Genomic DNA, 18,643 nt, shown 5'->3' with positions numbered 1-18,643 from the left:
TTGTCTCATGTGTCTTCTTTTTTCTTCTCTTTTTCCTTTTTGAAAAAATGCAGAGATTAGAACAGCAGTACTTTTGCATGCCACCCTGACCAAAAGAAAGATAAAGGGAAAGAAACACATGCATCCTGAAGTTAATCCGCTATTATAAAATATCTGTTGATTAACAGAAACACACATCAATTCACAACAGTGTGTGAATACCAGTGACAGGCAGATTTAAAGAATTAGAAATTAGATTGCTAATTAGAGCTTCACAGTGTTACAAAGCAAACTGGTGTTAACTCTACATTGTTGCTGATGTTTTCTCTCTAGTTGTCAGTTTGTTATTATGAGCCAGATTTATGGGCATTCTTACAAGATCACTATGTATTCCCTCAAAAATAAAGTTACTGCATTTGCTGCGCACACATACACAAGAGAGAAGAGGAAAACCCCTGACACATCACCACTAGGATTTCTTCTCATGCATGTGCTCTTATTAGCTCACCACTAACCCATTTCCTGAGCTTCCCTTCTAATCCTTTGCAGTGGCCTTGAATTTACATTTCCACACACTTACAGTACAAGAAAGCCATGTAACACAGCCCTAACCTTTTGCAGTTGTAGGGATGCTCTTTAAGATTACATTGTACACACTTCATTCACCATATCATGGGCATGAACCTTTTCTCCACATGAGTATTTATTTCCTGAAAATATTACTACTTTCTCTGAAACACTAAAGCCATCCCTATATATCCTTACAATTAAATGCTTCCTGGTGCTATGAGAACAAGCCCATGTCTAATTTTTTTCCAAGGGAGTGAAGACCATCAGGTTCCTGTTTTCTCATGTAAAAGAGAAACCTTTGGCTAGTCAAGCAGTACCACCCACTTCCCCACTCTCTTCACTCTGCTCCAGCTTCTCTCGCCTTTCTTTGGAAGAACATAAGGATCTGGATCACAGTTTTACAAAACGCATTCATACACATTCAGCATATGGGAGCCTCCCTATTGGAGACTTCCCCTATGTGAAACTGCATCGGAAAATACAGGTGCAAATACAGGTGGAAATACAGCAGTGCAAATACAGGTCAAGGTACAGCACCTAAGCTACAGCTAATTCATTGTTCTGTAAGCTGCATTTAAAGACAGTAAGATGAACCATCACACAGCAGTCTTGAGTTTGTTGAAAAGGACTACACTGTTAAATCTGAAGTGTTTAAGTCAAAATTTAGAGAGCCTAAGTAAAATAAGCAAAAGAACCCAACAGAAGTGCAAAAATACCATCAAATTGTAATTGTCCAGAAATGGCACAATTTGTGCAATCAAGGAGATATATTAAATATTGAGGTTTTGTTTTTTCTTTTACAGTAAGCTTACCTACAGGATTTCTGTCAAAAAACAAGACAGGAGCTTTCAAAATGGATTGAAACATTTTGTTGTGCAAATTCTGACCAGAATTGACAAGAACTTGAAACACCAGAAGACTTCTTATTATGCCAAATAGTATTGTAGCCACTGTTAAACCTGAAATAAAAAAAAACAAAAAACAAAACACAAAACATGAATAAAGCCACCAAAAAGATACTGATCTTTCAGAAGAAAAAAAAGTTAAAAATAAAATTGCACTAAAACCAAATTCTCTGGACTTCTGCATATAGCAAGAATCCAAACTTAAGCCTAGGGGGACTTTAACTGAGTGCAGAACACAGATACATTTATCACTAGCTTCAGTTATTATCACAGAATCAATTTAATCCATTTCTTTTTTCCTGTTTGAAAGAACTGGTACTTCATAGAAATGTAGGAAATGCCTGTTAAACCATGAGATAAATGCGTATTGAAACTTTCTGCATAACAGCGTTCCTAAAAAATTCATTTCGCAGTGCCATGTATAATTGTGGCTTGCACAGGTCACTGTGAAGATTCAACATTTGCCAGCAGGTATTAAACAAGTAATATATACATGGCTATTTAGACACAACCTTGAGTTACTCCCAATCAGCCCAAACCACTCATGCCATTCTTCCCCTTGTAAAACACACCAAATAATTTAAATGATGTGTCTTTCACACTATCTAAGGTGCATTCCTTATGCCACGTGAAGAAACAGTCCTTCTAGGAAACTGGTGTGCAGACTCTTTGTTTCTCTTCTGGGCACAACTCTGCTTACAAGGCAAGGGTGCTACAGGGCAAAAAACTGAAATAAATAGTGAGATTGCTGTTGCTCTGTTTGCTGTGCATAATCTCCAATGTGGCTGCCCAAATTCCCTGTCAATAACAGTGAACAGTGAAAATCTAAACCTTGCATTTAGCAGACCATCCAGGCTCCATGTGATCTGCTTCAGAAAAATCAGCATAGCGACCTCAGGTCTTGAGGACATGCTGAAGTTAGACCCCAACTATCAACAGAAAACCTTGCCTATTCTCAAGGAAGGTTAAAATAATACACAATTCAAGAACAGCTATAGTAACAGTGGGAAAGTGGGAGGTTTTAAATTATGTGACATGGTTAAGCTATCCATTCTGCGTCCTCCCAGGGAGCAAAAAACAGTATCATCACGATTTCATTTGTCTGCTTGCAGTTTATTACTCACATTCTGTGAGGTGCTGTTTATAAGAAAAAAAGATGATGACTATCTTGAGAGTGTATTCCAGGCCAGGTAGCAGAAAATACGTTTTCCAAGAGTAGCTGTACAAACCCAAAGAGGAAAGCTGGGTCATGCAAAAAGGGAGCAGGAGAGGCATGAAGCAGGAGGCTGCGGCACAGCCCATTCCTAAGAGCAGTCTGTGGAGCGGCACAAGGAGAGGGAGCACATCCTGGAAACCCCACATTTCTGTACAGCTGTACTCAGGCCTGGAAGCTGTTGGTACAACCCTCCCAGAACAAAGCACCTGAGCAGACCTAATGGCTGGGAAGAAGGAGAAACAAGACATGCTTCCAAATCCTTCACTTGGTCTGTCTCTTTGCCTTCCCTGAGCTCAGAACCTCAGTATGAGAGAGACAAGGGCTCTTTGCATGCTCACCCTATAGAAGAGGTGTGGAATTGGTACCTCAGTTCTGGCCAGCAGTGTTCCCTATTAACAGCAATTTTACTCTTCAAAAGCTTTGTTTCACAGAAACAACAAGGACTAAGAAGGAACTACTACAGTAGGTTTGTTTTTTCAAACATTGAGAATCAGAAAAAAAATGTTAGTTTTTTTTACTGTTTAAGAGATTATAGAAAAAGGTAAGTTGGATTATTATGTATTTCATGTAAAATGTACTACCATTTTATAACTTTGTCAACTTCACTTACAATTTTGTGTAGGTAAGTCAATGCTGTCTGTTCAACCATTGCAAATATCTCACTAAGTCATCTAAACGTTTCAATAGCTTTTGTTGTTCTGCTATCTAGAGCAAAATATTCCTCAAAGGATAAAATTTTCACTAATGTGGTTTAGGTTATCTGGTCAGAGAAAGTGAAATTTGCCACATTTAATCATACTGTGCAGTCCACTGGAATACTTCATGAAATAAGACATTACACAGAGAAAATAAGAGCCAAGTTCATCTGGCTCCTAAATTGTTCCTTTCCAGGTCAAGCACAATGTTTTCTGTCAGCCACTTAGATCATGTGGATTCCAGAAAACAAACTAAACAAAAAATCCTGCACCTATTCTCTCACCCATGGAGATGTTTCTGAATACATTCAATACATATTCTTCTGGCATTCCACCTGTTTTCTCACACCAATCATTTACATCTCCATGCAGAAATTACCATGCCATACAAAACTGTGCATCACTAGGAGTGTTAAATAGCAGAATCTGAGAGCATGCACATGATTCTTCTGTGGCAATTTTTACTACATCTCAGAGCAGTTTTTCAAGATGTTTGGATGCCTGAATGCAAGGATCAACGCCCTTTTCTGAATATTCAGAAGCATAATGCTACCTATTGAAATATATTGAAATGTTTTTTAACAACCTGCTTTGCATACCCATCTAGGTTACTTTTTAAAAGCTTGTTCTTTTGCTACAGCACTTCAGAAGAAATGTGGCCATGCCAAGTTTTAGAACAGCACAGAACAAAGATCCATTTCTAATCCCTCTTGCCATACATATAATGACTGAAGATTTAGCTCAATGACTTACTAATATATAGACAATAACCACAACCTTAATGTGACTGACTTTTCAGATACTCAATTCCTGATTTACTTTCCAAAATCCAGACAAAGCAATTAAAGACACTGCATTCAACCTATTTCTTTTGTCAGATTTATTTTATTTATTGCAATCTATTTAATCAGAAAGCAAGATTCAGGCTTCTAATCTGTTAAGACATTGCTTACTGCTAGAAATCACATTTCACCACACATTGCTTTGCACCTCTCAAAACTCTCTATCAGATAATAAATAGTTCTTAGACACACACAGACACACACACGTGCATGTGCAATTACCTGCATAAATTCCCAAATAGAAGTTAAGGTCTAGACAGTCAGGCTTATTTGTTCCATTATTTCCATTTGTTGTGAGATTCAACTTTTTTTGATGATTTGCCCTGTGGAAATGCACACAGAAGATAACCATCATCAAATAAGCACATTTAGCTCTTTCTAGATTCAACTTTTTAGCTGAAATCTTTAGTCCAAAAGATCTCATGTATCAATGCTGTCATGCATCACAACATGAATAGATGCAATTACAGTCTACACTTAGCATAAGGTTTAAATTTTTTTCCCCTAAAAAAGAAGTGAAAATGAGAGGAAGATCTGAACTATTCTAGAGCAGGTTCCATTCCCTTTCAACAAAATAACAGCACTTGACTGAAAAGGCAGAAACAACCAGCCACTTATTATCACCAACTTACCAGTAAGAAAGCCACCAGTCCTGGACCACATAGGCCACCTTGAGCAAAAGAAGCAAATACAAGAATCATCTTACAAAATTAAAAAAAAAAAAAAAATTAGAAAATTAAATTTCCTTGCTATTCTTTCAAGCTCTCTGGGAAAACATCACATATTCAGAAAAGTATGCCATCCAGTCTTTCAAGACCAGCAGCAATTTGCCAAGCGCATTAGAAGGTGCTCTACAAAGAAAAAATTACCTTAAATTACCTTACATGTTAGCAAACTAAAGGAAAGCAATACACTTTAGCAAACAAAATATAGTAGCTCTTCCTAATGTATGTTAATTGAACATTAAAGAACTCATTTTCTCAGTTCCTAAATTTGCTACAAGAGATATTCCAAAATGCTTTTTTGATTAACAAACTTTCTGATGTTACCAGTCCAGAAATTTGTGTTTACAGGAGATAATTACCAGAAACAGGGTTGAAGGAGGATGAGAGAGGAGAGGGAGGGAAACACTCCTTCTGCCACCATCCTTCTATGACAAAAGGTGATGACAAACATGTAACGAGGTTATTATCTCAAAATACACTTCTGTTCATGTGAATTTGAAGTTGTGGGCAGTCTACTACAGAGATCTGATCTTGCTTAGCTATCTTTCCAACAGACTCAATTCAAGGACAAGCAAGAAGTAAGAAGTTAAAATATATAGACTATTTTTTACAGCCAAGAAGAATAATTTCCATGAAATGAATTTGAGCTTTCCCAGCAAGAAACAGAGAAAAAGGTAATAAGGTGACCTGACTCTGCTTCCTCAGCTCACCATTGCTTTCAGTAAGTTTGTAAATAACTTTCCTTGTTTAAAAAATCTTTTGCATACCTACTACAGTCTGCATCACACAAAATATTTGCCTATGCTCTTCCTCACTTTCTTATTCTGCTAAACAGTGACCCTCCACCTAAACTTTTCACATAATCTGCACTTACCAACAGGTGAGCTGTTCTTTGAACACTTCTGTCAAGCTCTGTCCTCCTACACCCAGTACATCTCTTTACCCTCCTCATCTGGAAAGATTCTGACTGTTTAGGTTTGTTCAACACCTGTACACCTTATGATTTTCTTCTCTTTCTAAACAAAGTACACTGGCTTATAATTTTTGTGTCATGTTGTCATAAAAAAATATTTTAGTGTCATCAAAACAATTATTTTATTTTAACAATTATTAAAATTGTTGGAATAAAGATCAGTGCAAGACCTCTCAATGCTGTACCAAAAATTCCATGCTGACACTTGGGTACACTACAAAATTATTAAAGAACACCCAAACATTTTAGATTAAACATTACAGCAACAAGTATGTACTATATTAAAAAAAAAACAAGAGAGTGGAAAAAACCTCACAAACCCAAAACACATTCAATATTATTTGTGGCTTCCAACAACTCACCTGTGCCAAAATATTAAATAACAAGAGTATAAAAATCACAAAGTAGTTTGCTCCTGCAGTGAAGTATTTTCTGTAAACTTTAAAGTTTATTTTTCCCTCATGGCGACTCTCCTCTGGCACTGCAGCCAGTGCATTTTCACCCTGAAAGAAAGTTCACAGAATAAATCCCATCAACCTTGTAGTTACAGATTCAGACTAAGGCACTTGAAAGTCATGGTTCAGAATTAGGAAACAATTAAACAAGGAGATAAAGTGATTATGCATATAAAAACTTTAAATATTGAACTATAGCTATGACAAAAAAAAAATTAGTCTCAGTGCACTAATACTGAAAAGTCTACTCTGCAAAGCAACACTTCAAGGCCTTTATTTGGCATTGGCTCACCAAATATAATACAACTTCATATATAGCCAGAAAAATTTACTCTGACCATTATCCAGGTTCTTCTTTTCCTATAAACTACATTCACTCATAACAGCTCCAGAAATTAAAGCCTTTACTTGGGAAAGATTCTGTTTTCAGAATTATCAAATGCAAATGCGAGCAACCTTTCCTATCCAGAAAAGCATTTAAATTAAATACTCTTCTATAAGTATGTACCAAAATCAACCAACATATACCCAAGACTTACAAATTATCCATAAAGTTCTAATCATCTCTTTGTAAATACCAGCAAAGCATCTGTTAATAGGGAAAACAAGTAAAATGACAAATGGGAAGTCATAGTAAGCAAACAATGGATGGGGGACACTAAAAAACAGAGAAGGAAAAAATGATACAGGCATAAAGAAGGTTACAGAACTATACAAATTAAAATCAGGATTTTTAATTTTTACAGTATATACAATATAAAAACTAGTGTCAGTTCAGTGGACATGTAACAGTTGATTTTATTGCCACAAGACATGGCTGTACAAGAGCAGTGGAATCAAGAGACCTGACAGATGTGAAAAGAGAAATCCAACCTACTAATCCATACAAGGTGGGAAGCCTATCTTTGCTTTTTGTTTCTCCAGCCACCCCCCCTTCCCACTTCTCCCCATCCCAATCCAACAGTCTCAATGCTGCTAAGAAGTTTGGTACACCTCCATAAATTTAAGAGACTTTAAGACTGGAATTGCCACTGGGGCATTAATAATGTAAGTTTACAGCTTTGGAGCATAAAACCATCCTTCAAAAAGGCATTTAAAAGTCCATAGCTTTTTTTTTTTTTCTTTTTTAAATCTCACTGCTTTTCATCATAGAGAAGAAATAGAGATAATATATACCCACAGCATAGAGGTGACAATCATCAGGGACATACAGGGATTGCTTGTCCCATGGATGCAGTGCTAGCACAAGCCTAGCAGGGTTACAGGGAGCCTGCACTGTTTGATGTGAATGCAAACACACCAGCAGAAGGCAAGCTCTGGTACAGAAACTTTAGGGTTGCTTTTGCACTTGGCAGACCAAGAGATAAGGAGGCACCTGAAGTCACGCTGGTACCATACAAAGTCTGTTTTCACCAACAAAAGGGTTGGAGAGAGCAAGGCCGTGGTGTCCCAGGATTACCCCCGCAGGGCCAGCTCAAGATCATGTGGGTATGCTTGTGGGTATGTCGATGCCAGCCATGCAAACACAGACTTTGCATAAAGCCACAGCTCCTACATACACTTCCCAGAGCTCAGGACTTCAGGGAAAGTGCTCATTTCAGTTCAACACTGCACAAGCATAATGAACCCACCCAATACAGTGGGACTGGCCCTTTACAGCACTGCTGTCAGAGGACAGGCTGAAAGAAGCACAGTGTGGTGGCTCTGGACTCATACAAGGAATGCTCCCAACACCCAGAAGAGATGATGCTGAACTGCTGCAGGGTCTGAACAGCACCACGCTGAGCTGTGAGCTGCCAGCCAAGCACAGCTGGGCAGGTCCCTCACAGGCGAGCTCTTACCTGATAATGTAATTCAGTAATCCCTGAAATCCCAATGCTGCAGGGAAACCCGTATCAACATTTAAGTTAAAAACCAGCCAGACAAGAATCAAGACACTTCTATCCTCTGAGCACTCACAGATGGTTGTTCCACGGCTCCATCTTTCTGTGAGTGGGCGGCTGAATCCTGGGACAAGACAGAGGACTCCGAGAAGGTTCGGTTCCGGGCAGACTTCAGGTTGGGGGTTCCTGGAACTGACAGCTGTTCTACCACCTCTTCATCTTTTTTCAAAAGGGAAGCAAAGTCGATGCCAGATCTCAGGAACTCTGCATAGGTACCTTTCCCCACCATTTTACCCTACAATCAATATAAATTTTTAGTACCTTCATTATACACTTTCCATAAAGGACAATTTTTCTTACCTGTCCCTGCTACCTCTGGGGTTCTGCAGTTGCTGGGCACACATCCCACTGCAGTAACTGAGCTGAAGCGTCTACGAGTTCCCTACTTAGAGGAGCAGAAACAAGCTCTTTAAGCTCTGACCAGTCACCTTGCAGCAGCTAACAGGGCCAACAAACAAACAGGAAGAGAACAGCCCCAGTTACAGCCAGGGGAGAATCACCTCCCAGGAGAAGCTGTGCCTCCCTGGAGAAGCCAAGCCATGCAGCTTTAGGACGATGTGTTAAAACCACATACACAACCATCAGTCTTTCTATATTGCTCCATCCCAGGGGTAAACACCAGCTCCATTTTCTGATCCTCACAGAACAAGGAGCAACACTGACCATGTCCACGTTTCTTTCAGCTCTACCATAAACCCATTTCTCAAGAGCTACTGAAAATTTTAAAGCAATCTGAATGGAAAGAAAAAGAGGGACAGTGCCCTTTTTTGCACCATTGCAATGCATCAAAAGTAATTTCAAATATTTCACTACCCAGCCTTAAAAAAAATACAGGAAAAAAAAGCCCCAGCTGCAGTCCTTGCATTTCCCTTCTGCCTCTGAGTATCTGGTACAACGAAGATGGGAAGGAACCAGTTGTACTGAAGGCATGCTTATTCTCAAAGGCATCTGAGACTATTTCTCAGCCTTAATTTAAAAATGGATTTGTTGCAAAATTAACACAGTTCTTTATTCACACAGAAGCGTAAGGAACAACAAAATCAACTTATTAATAACTGTAAAACTTAAAACCCATCTGTAGACAGAAAATATATTTACAAACTAAAAATTAAAACCTTTTTTTTTCCCTTTCTTAGATTAAAAAGGATAATAAAAAGTATAAGTACAGACATTGAAATCACTTACATCCTTTAAAATTAGAATCTGATTTGCAGCACGGAGATATTGCAACTGGTGAGTGACCAAAACAGAAATCTTCTGATGTAAGGCCTGACAAATACATCTGCAAAGAGATTGAAAGATTAATCAAAATTAAATGTCCTAAAAGATTTTAGTTATTTCTGGAAAACTTCTTCTACTCAATTACTCATTTTTTAAAATAAGAAGATGACTGTGCTCACTAGATTTACAAAAGCTATATAAAACCATAACAAAACATGTTCCTCATTTAATTTCTTAAGTTTTCAAGGTAGGGAAAAGATATATAATTATTTCTGGTCTGGAAAAAAAGAGGAGGCAAAATGACATTTCATTAAAGTTGTCTTAAACATTCTTGCAACAAATGTACATGTCATAAACTGAATTAGAAAGAGAATATTTTTAAAAAAATTATTCTAAAGGAAAGAGAAAGAAGGGCAAGATACTGTGGCAAATTTTCAAGAAATACAGCCAGTAAAAGTAACTTTTTGAGAGAAGCTTTCAGATCAGCTGTAATACTGAGCCACAGAGACTTTTCTGGACTATTAAACAGTACTAGTGATTTAAGAAAAAAAAAAAAAAACAAACCAAAACATTCCAAAATAGTCCATAAGTGTTTATTTTTCCAAATGGTTTATTAAGGCTTAGTATCATCATCTATCTACTTTTAGAAGTAGTGCTCTGTATAACTGAAGAACAACAACCAGGTGAAAAGCCCAATTCTACGTGAATCACGATCTGATAATGTCTCCCCTTCTCACTGATGATACAGAGAACTCAAGGAAAGCCTTCTCAGCAGGGGATGTAACTGGTCCAAGAGTTCAAACATCTGCTGGAGCCAGCCCAGCACTGCAACAACCTTTTTACCTGCCTTTTATAACCCATGCAGTTCACCTTCCCTGGGACTGTCCACTACTCTTCAGAGGCACTCTTTGTTAGACTGTGAGCACGCTTAATGCGTGACAACAGGACAAACTGCTGCACAAACTCCAGTCACCACTGTCACATTTATTACATACACAACAAGCACACACACATGTGGGCATACAGCTACATGAGATCCAGAGAACACCAAACGTTCTTCAGCCTTTTTTGAGTACAAGAAAAAGCAAGATGAAGGGACTGTGAAAGTTGCATCCTCTTCCCCAACTAAGAATCAATTGAAATGTAAAAATGTTGCTTGCAGAAGTTAAATGGGTTCTTCTCCATGTTTAAGCTGAACAGAAATTTCAACACCCTAGAAAATGTATTCTAGGGACAAGCTACCCTTGCCATTACAACTTTTTTCTCACAAGTTCAAGTTCAAGTCCTTTGCTGCAATTTCAATCCATTACATCCCCAAGGGCCCCTAGACCAGTTCATTCCTGTGTACAAGGTCCCTTCATACTTGAAGTTTTTCTCCCCCAGACATGAAAGAAAAACAAACAAAAGTAATAAAGAAGTCTTCCAAACAGACTTTTCTTTAAAGCAGCAGATAGGTTTCTTTCTTTTTTTGCGTCCCTGCCCTGGACACCTGAATGTTCCTGACCACCTATACTGGAGTATGAAGTTGATCTATACAGTTTTTGAAGGGCACAAAATTGAAACATTATTTCAGCTGAGACCTTACATGTACAAAACATAATAGGAGTATTATTTTACTTGTACTGCCACATATAGTACTGGTCATAAATCCCAGGGTGCCATTTCCTTAACAAGAGCATGACATTGCTGAGTCATACTGGGTTTGTGATCTACTACACTCTACATCTCCTTTTCCATTAACTACCACACTAGTGATCCCTGCTCGTTGTACCTTCATGGATTCAACACTTGGCACTTTATCCTGCTGCATGCACCTACAATTCACATCCCATAGCCAAAATTTCACAAATATCTGTTTCCAGAACTGCCTTTAGCGTTGCCTGATTTTCCATCACCTGAAAATGTACCATCAATGACCTTATTACATCATCAGAAATACCAGAATCAGGACAGACCTCTCTAGAAATCACACCCTTCCAATTCAAAAAAAATAACAAAGAGTATTTAAGTTAACAAACTTAAGTAACAGGATACTATAATCCATACGAAAAACCCACTGCACTTTGACAGCAAACTGCTACACAATTAAAAAATTATTAGCTTGAGCTTTGATAGTGCAGAGTATGAAGCAAGAGACACTGAGAAAGGGGCCTACAACAACACAGTGCTCCCTGCACAAAGGCAGAGTCTTTGTACTACGTGCATACAAATCCTCATTTGTTCTTCCTTCCCTATCAGGTCTGCTTTCCTTTGAGACAAGTTTTTCTTCAATCTTTTTTAAGTTTTTATCTCCAAGAACCAGCTTTCTTTAACCTCTGCAAAATGTCTCTTCTTTAATGATTCTACTTTCTTCCTTACCATTCTTTCTCTCTCTTCTTTTTGGAAGTTCGCATGTAGGTTTAACTTTACTCTAGTTAATACTTATATTAATTTCAATGAAAATAACCACTAAAATGAAATTAAAGCACATGCAGAAGCGCTCACAGGCATAAAGCCTTTGTTATATTAATTTACTTCCTATATTTGTTTTCCTCACCCTTCCATTTAAATTTAAGAAGTTTAGGGAGAACAATCCCGTAGTTAGTTTTGCACATTTCAAAATTTACAAAATTAAAAATTTTCTTCTTTGCCAGAGACAAAGAACCCACACACCCTACACATTCTACTCTGCTGTCTCTATTTCTATTCTGCTGCTTCTGTTTCTATGCCTGCCTTGATAATTATTTATCTCCATCTCATGACAAGTCCCAGTCATGCATAAATATGACTGGTCCACAAAACTCCATTGACCTATTCCAGGCACCAGGTAGCACTGGATGGCTAGAGAAAGTACATAGGGAGATGGCTCCTCTGGCACACATTTCCAACTTACAGAGTTCATATATTAGGAACTTCTTGAGCCAGAGATCCTGGTGTTCAAGCAGATCTTTGTGAACTTTTTCTATGTGAATTCTGCCTGATACTAGGAATGATGTGCATACCACTCCCAGGAACCATCACAACTTTAGGTCTTATTTTAAATGATTCCTAAACTGTCCTGCAACTCTGTCTACTCTCACAAACACAGCTGAGAAAAAGAAAGAAATCAGGCTGATCATCAACTGAGACTGGCACACAGCTCCTGTCACTGGAAAAGATACATGGGAAGTAACAATACCTAGAGAAAGGCATGCCCCAAAAGACTGATGAAATATAAATCTCACTCTTAAAAACAGGACTTTTGAGTCAATACCACTGGTGTGACACAACTTTACTTAAATGTGATGTGAAACCATATAATCTATAGCAATATATATATAAAAAGGGAGAGTAGGAAATTCCTGGAGATTTTTCTCCAGAAATAATTCAAGTGCAATTGAATTATTTTCTTAGAAATCCCCACCTGCTCCAAAGTGCACCATACAAAGAAATGTGCTACTGGATCTGTGATGGCTGTCCCTCATTTTGAAACCAGAGGTCTCAAAATATTGGATTTTTTAGAAGTGAATTAAAAACTATTTTTATGTATATAAATATAAAACAAAGGCATCTTTTCATATCCAAATACAAATATGTAAAAAAACATATAACTGTCCTGGCAAGCCCCCACTGGAAAAAGGCTGAAGTATGTCTACTATTAATTATCAAGAACTCACAGGAAAAAAGGTAACAAATAATACAAAACCAGGAAATCTTTAGTTTATACCTTCCAAGGAATCTGACCAGGAAAGAGGAATTAATTGAAAAAATGCCTTTATCTACTCCATCATCCACAGAACAACTTATCTGAATCACGAAAAAATTCTTAAGAGCCAAAGTCCTTTATTAATAATATCATGGTCTGTTTTCCCACTGGAGCTGTGCTACTTGCATTCTTTCTCATTTGAAAAGTATTTATATGTTTTGAACTACTTACTGCAGTAGCTGAATAGAATACAGAAAAGCAGCAAATGTAATGAACCAGTCATCCATATGCCATCGCTTTGGGGAATTACTAGGAACATACCTATCTTTGTAAACACATAGACTAGACCCTCATAAAAAAAAAACCAAAAAAAAACTTTAATATAAAATTACAAGAAAAAAAAGAGTGAGTGAACTGAACAATATCCACTTCAGATTCTCATTAAAAAATCCCCTGTTTCTTCCATCTCATCCATTGTTTTAAGCCTCGTGGTTTGGACTCCTGGGGGAGCAGCCTGCAAGAAGTGGCGTTTTGGACATTCCTCAGCACCATATTCTAAGAAATCATTTTTGCCCAAGTGCTCTCTGTCTTCTCCACATTTCTAGCATTATCCAGGAAGCACTAAAGGACATGTCTTGCCTTGTTTCTCAAAGCAACTTACTGAACATAACGCTCTCCCCACTACCTGCAGTAACTTTACAGATTCCATGAAGGCCTCAGAAGAAAACTTCTGTTTGTAAAAAACCCTCCCTTAAAATCTTGTGCAGGGAGGCATTGCTCAGTTTTCCTTCCCACTACTACTCCACCCAGTCCATTTTCTAAAAAATGCTTTCATTCCACTTTGTGTTTTGCTCAATCTGATCTGGAACTGTGGAGAAAAAATGAAAGTACAGAAACAACCCCAGCTACTTGTCTGAGTTTCAAATTCTCTGAGATAACCTCCTTATTCCTCCTCATCTTCACACACTTATCAGCAAAACACACTGCAATGGCTTCTATCTCCTTTATGGTTTTGCACATGCAAAAATCCACACTTCGAGGTTTGCAGTAGAATGAAGATGCTGCCAATGTCACAGCTCATATGAAAAGTAGAGTAAGCTGAAGAGGCAGCCTGACCTCCTTCACAAGGCATCAGGGTACTCTCTTGTCTCCCTCTTCATGAGGAGACCTTAAGACTTCAGGGAGACAGGTTAACAGCTCAGGTAGGTGCACTTTCAGAACTCAGGCACTGATACAGTCAGATAGATGCAGGAGTTGCAGAGAGATCTTGTGCAGAAACAGAAAAGCAGCAGCTGAAGCCTAGAAAGCTTCAACAGGCACTAAAGGAATTTGATAGTGCACGTGAACTACAGGTGATGAACTCCATCTATCAGTCATGGCAGCTGAAAAATGAACGTAAAGCCCATGCATCATAAAACTCTTACTCCCTACTTGCTGACAGAAACAAACAATAGCCTTTTGAAGATATCAGTAAAATAAAGCAAGACATTTACGGGGTTTCAGAGGGTCCAGATTTGAAACTGCAAATATTAACAGGATGTACAATTTTCAAATTTAGATACTAAAAGCTTCCCTGTATGGGGAAAAAGAATGTGCATGCCACTGCTACTCAGTGCAATTTCTATGACCATTTCTGCAAGTTTTTATTATTATCTAGGGGAGGACAGGAGAGAATAGTAAAACCAAATTAATTCATGTATTTGGAGCATGGAATTCAAAGGATGCAAGTATGCTAAACAAAACACATTTATCAAAGGCCTCAACCAAAGACCACTGAATTTCATCGACAGAAGCTTTTCCTTCTAGCAAATTCTAGATTTTGCCTTTTAACATAGAGAGTTGCATGCTACGAAGAAGTAAGGACAAAACACTGGCTGGGACTAACCAAATTATTCTGATACTCACCTATATGCCTTAGATTAGACAGTTTCAGAGGGATGGAGGAGAAGAAACTCACTGAAAAAGGAACCTGACTTTTAATGAACACTCTCCTGTTTCTTTGGAAATGGGGGAAGGTCCAGTATCCCTCTCTTGCATAGTAAACTTGTACACTCTGTTTCCTTCTATTTCTGCTCTCTGCAGTCTACTCTACAGACCACATGCCCTGTTTCACCTACCCAAGAGAAATTTCAAGAAACAAAATGAAAAATTATTTGAGAATCTAAGACAGTTCTGTTCTCTCCTTTAGCCAGTTGAACTAAGTGCTTATTACTAGCAAGTAAAGTTGTAGCAAACTAAGAAGTGATTTAAAATCCCGCCGCATTTTATTTTTCACTCAGTACTAATATTCGTAAACCCCATTATTCATAAACGTCAATACTCATGTATGAAACTTGACATTTTCCTTTAGAATATGGCACATATTCCCTTAAGAATATTTCTATCTATAATATCTTCAAAACAGATTTTTACAGGGCTTGTAAAAATAAAGAACAAAATCAACAAAACACAGAGGAGAAGAAAAATACCCTGTATCTTCCAATTATATAAAATAGGGGAAAAACAAATCAGAAAGTGGATGTACAAAGTTTTGTGAAGAAATCCATCTCCCCAGAAATGCTTTCTCAAGTTTTTTGATAAGGAATTACAATATAATAGTTGCATTTTATATTAAAATAAAGCAGTAACATACTTCTCAAACAAATGTCTTCCAACTTCGGCATCTACTGCACTCAGTGGATCATCCAAAAGATAGATATCTGCATCTTGATACACGGCTCTAAAAGGTTTAAAGAAATGTCAGTATCACAAACTCTTACATTAGTTTGCTTTAGTCACTGGAGTCTGACAATTTATAAATTTTAGAAACAGCAAAAACCACTAGCCTGGCCAGATTTACACGGGCCTTCTGTCCCCCACTCAGAGTAGCTCCACGATCTCCTATTACTGTCAGGTCACCATTTGCCAATAATTCCAAGTCCTGCGAACACGAAAGAACAGATAAAAGTATTTTTTAAATCATTTTCATCTCAAAGACTGACAAAGCTATTTCAACATAACATTTCTTACTTGAAAAGTATTAACGTAACACATTAAAATGTAAGGTTTCATACTAAATGTAATATCTGCAGTTACTTTATGACTCTTTACTTTCAGCAGAAGGTAATTGAGAAAGCAGAAAAAATAGATGAGATCCTAAAGTTCCCTTTTTCTACAGCTGTGCCAGAGGAAAGTGCACTACTATTCTTAATCTTACAAGGAATATTTATTAGTGATTCAGAAAATCAAATAAAATACTAAAAAGTCTAACAGTAAATTTATTCAGTTTTATTTGAATAAAATTAGCTGTCACAAAAAATAAAAACTGAACTAACTATTATCAGTAAATTATCTTGCCAATATCCCTAAATACTGCGTTCTTTTTATTCTTACTGCAACGCATTCAGGAAAAATAGCTACAACATTCATCACACAGATTTGGTTAATTTGGGACTTCAGGACTGTGGATAACACAACAAAATTATACGGTGTTCCATGTCATATTATTGCATTTCCTATTCAGGAAATACAGAAGTTTTACATTAAGCTACAAAACATATTCTGAAAGCTTATTCACAGCTTTCATAAGACACATAAATTTGCAAGAAAACTGTGAAAGCAAATCTACCATCAGTATGAAGTGGGGATTTTTAAAATGCTGTTTGCTGTCTTTTAAAGTCATTAAAGCTTTAAGTTTAGACAACAGCATGATTGAATATCAGCAGGAGATACTAAAACTATATCTGCTAAGTGTAAAAATCTTGCAAAAAACGTTCATTACAGTAACCATCTGCTTTTCACCTGTGTCGCTGCTGACAGAAATATCATAACATGCTGCACAAAACCTTTTTAACTGCCAAGCAAAATGTCTGTTTCTTGACAAATCTGGCTTAATCCTCTTCTCTATCTCATGTCACAAACTCCTTTGCACACAAACCTTTCGAATATATTTTTTTCATAAAACTACTTGGGTTCAGCAAGTTCTCCAGTACATAGTCCTAAGGTTCTTTTGATAGCTGCTTGCAATGCATAATAGTCAGTAAACACAACATTTATTTCAAAGGAAAGCATATAGGATATTTATGAAACAAAAGTCACAGAGAGTGCTAGCTTGATCATTTGTTTTCTGCCTCTTATTGCATTTGCACACAGCCCTACCATAATACGCGTGAAAAGGGCTAAAACGTAATCATGAAACAAAAAAATAGGGAACAGCTTTCCCCAAATTTGTCAGTGTTTCACACATGCTATACCTCCCCCTAGTGAAAGTTTTGGGAATTAGAAGAGGACGCCTTACACAAGGATGGCAAAAATAACTACACATTTCTGCTAAGCAACAGGAGTTATTGCACATGCTACTTATAACAATTCCAAATACTGTACATTGCAGCATGTACCACAGGTCTGAAAGAGCAATAAAATAAAAACAACGATGGAAATAAAATACTCAAAGCCTTACCTTTTTAAGAGCACAGACTTTTAAAACATTTTCATATTTTTCTTTCTCATATTCCTTGTCAAACAGTATATTACTTCTTACAGTGCCAGAAAACACCCAAGGCTGCTGTGAAACATAGGCAATTCTTCCAGTAACATTTATCAAACCCTTGTCTTTAGGCAGTTCACCAAGCACAGCACTTAAGAGCGAAGACTGGAAAAGATTTTAAAAAAATGAAGTAAAAATTTAAAAGTCTGGTTGCACTAAAGACATCACAGAAATTAAGCAGTGTTTACTACCACGATGGCCTATTTCACCTTGTGTCTCAAACTACTACTAACAGTAGAAAAGCACTAGTACCCTTTCCATACAGTCTTGAAGCAACACACAAAATACTGTTAAGCTCCTCATCACCTCCTGCCCACCCAGAAGGACATTGGTCTATCTTAAATGCCAGTATCCTGATATGGAATGTGTAATTATACACATAAAGGAACTGTATATTTTCAGGTTTCTAGTTTTCACATTTATTAGGCTCAAAAGCCTCATGAAATGATGTAAATATTGAGACTTACTTTTCCAGCTCCTACAGGACCAATCACAGCCAGTAACTCCCCTCGTCTGACAGTACACGAAATTTGTTGAAGTGTTGGAGTTTCTAAACTCTGGGGATTTGAGAAAAAGTCAGTATTTCTCAGTAATGAAATATAAACCATCAAAATAAGTTTTAGAAACAGAAAACAAAGTGCATACATCACTATAAACTATCAGTCCATATGTCCACCATATTTTCAGGCACATGATTTTTGCCTTTTCAGTAATTCACAAACACTTTTGAAATACCCTCATCCCTTCTCACAAACATGCAACACAGCTGAAACAGCATTCAAGGAATAAGGAGGCCAAAGGCAGCAAAAGCAGGGCTTCCTCAGAGCCCACATATCTGGGTGGCAGCCTTGGGAACACGAACTCTGTACTGGCCACCACATCAGCATTCCCAGCCCCAGAGCAACACCCTCAGCGACTCCATGCACACAG

The 18,643-nt window shown here is 37.5% G+C and overlaps 1 protein-coding gene across 3 annotated transcripts in view; it reads right to left on the bottom strand.

The window, feature by feature from the left end:
* Positions 1 to 18,643, bottom strand: part of ABCC4 (ATP binding cassette subfamily C member 4) — a 136,631-nt gene that overhangs the window by 83,324 nt on the left and 34,664 nt on the right. For 2 of the 3 annotated variants that reach the window (XM_053971651.1, XM_053971652.1), the window contains exons 10-19: positions 18,181 to 18,270; positions 17,627 to 17,818; positions 16,014 to 16,108; positions 15,821 to 15,907; positions 9,489 to 9,585; positions 8,320 to 8,538; positions 6,268 to 6,408; positions 4,840 to 4,877; positions 4,430 to 4,530; positions 1,362 to 1,508 (exon numbers count right to left, since the gene is read on the bottom strand). In XM_053971651.1, coding sequence (XP_053827626.1) covers positions 1,362 to 1,508; positions 4,430 to 4,530; positions 4,840 to 4,877; positions 6,268 to 6,408; positions 8,320 to 8,538; positions 9,489 to 9,585; positions 15,821 to 15,907; positions 16,014 to 16,108; positions 17,627 to 17,818; positions 18,181 to 18,270 — 1,207 coding nt within the window. The remainder of the gene's footprint in view (positions 1 to 1,361; positions 1,509 to 4,429; positions 4,531 to 4,839; positions 4,878 to 6,267; positions 6,409 to 8,319; positions 8,539 to 9,488; positions 9,586 to 15,820; positions 15,908 to 16,013; positions 16,109 to 17,626; positions 17,819 to 18,180; positions 18,271 to 18,643) is intronic. The other variant, XM_053971653.1, reaches the window with a different exon arrangement.

Source organism: Vidua macroura, chromosome 2 (genome assembly GCF_024509145.1).
Source record: "Vidua macroura isolate BioBank_ID:100142 chromosome 2, ASM2450914v1, whole genome shotgun sequence".
Classification (NCBI taxonomy): Eukaryota; Metazoa; Chordata; class Aves; order Passeriformes; family Viduidae; genus Vidua; species Vidua macroura.
Note: the sequence above shows the minus strand (reverse complement) of the source record. Positions and strands in the feature narration are given on the sequence as shown.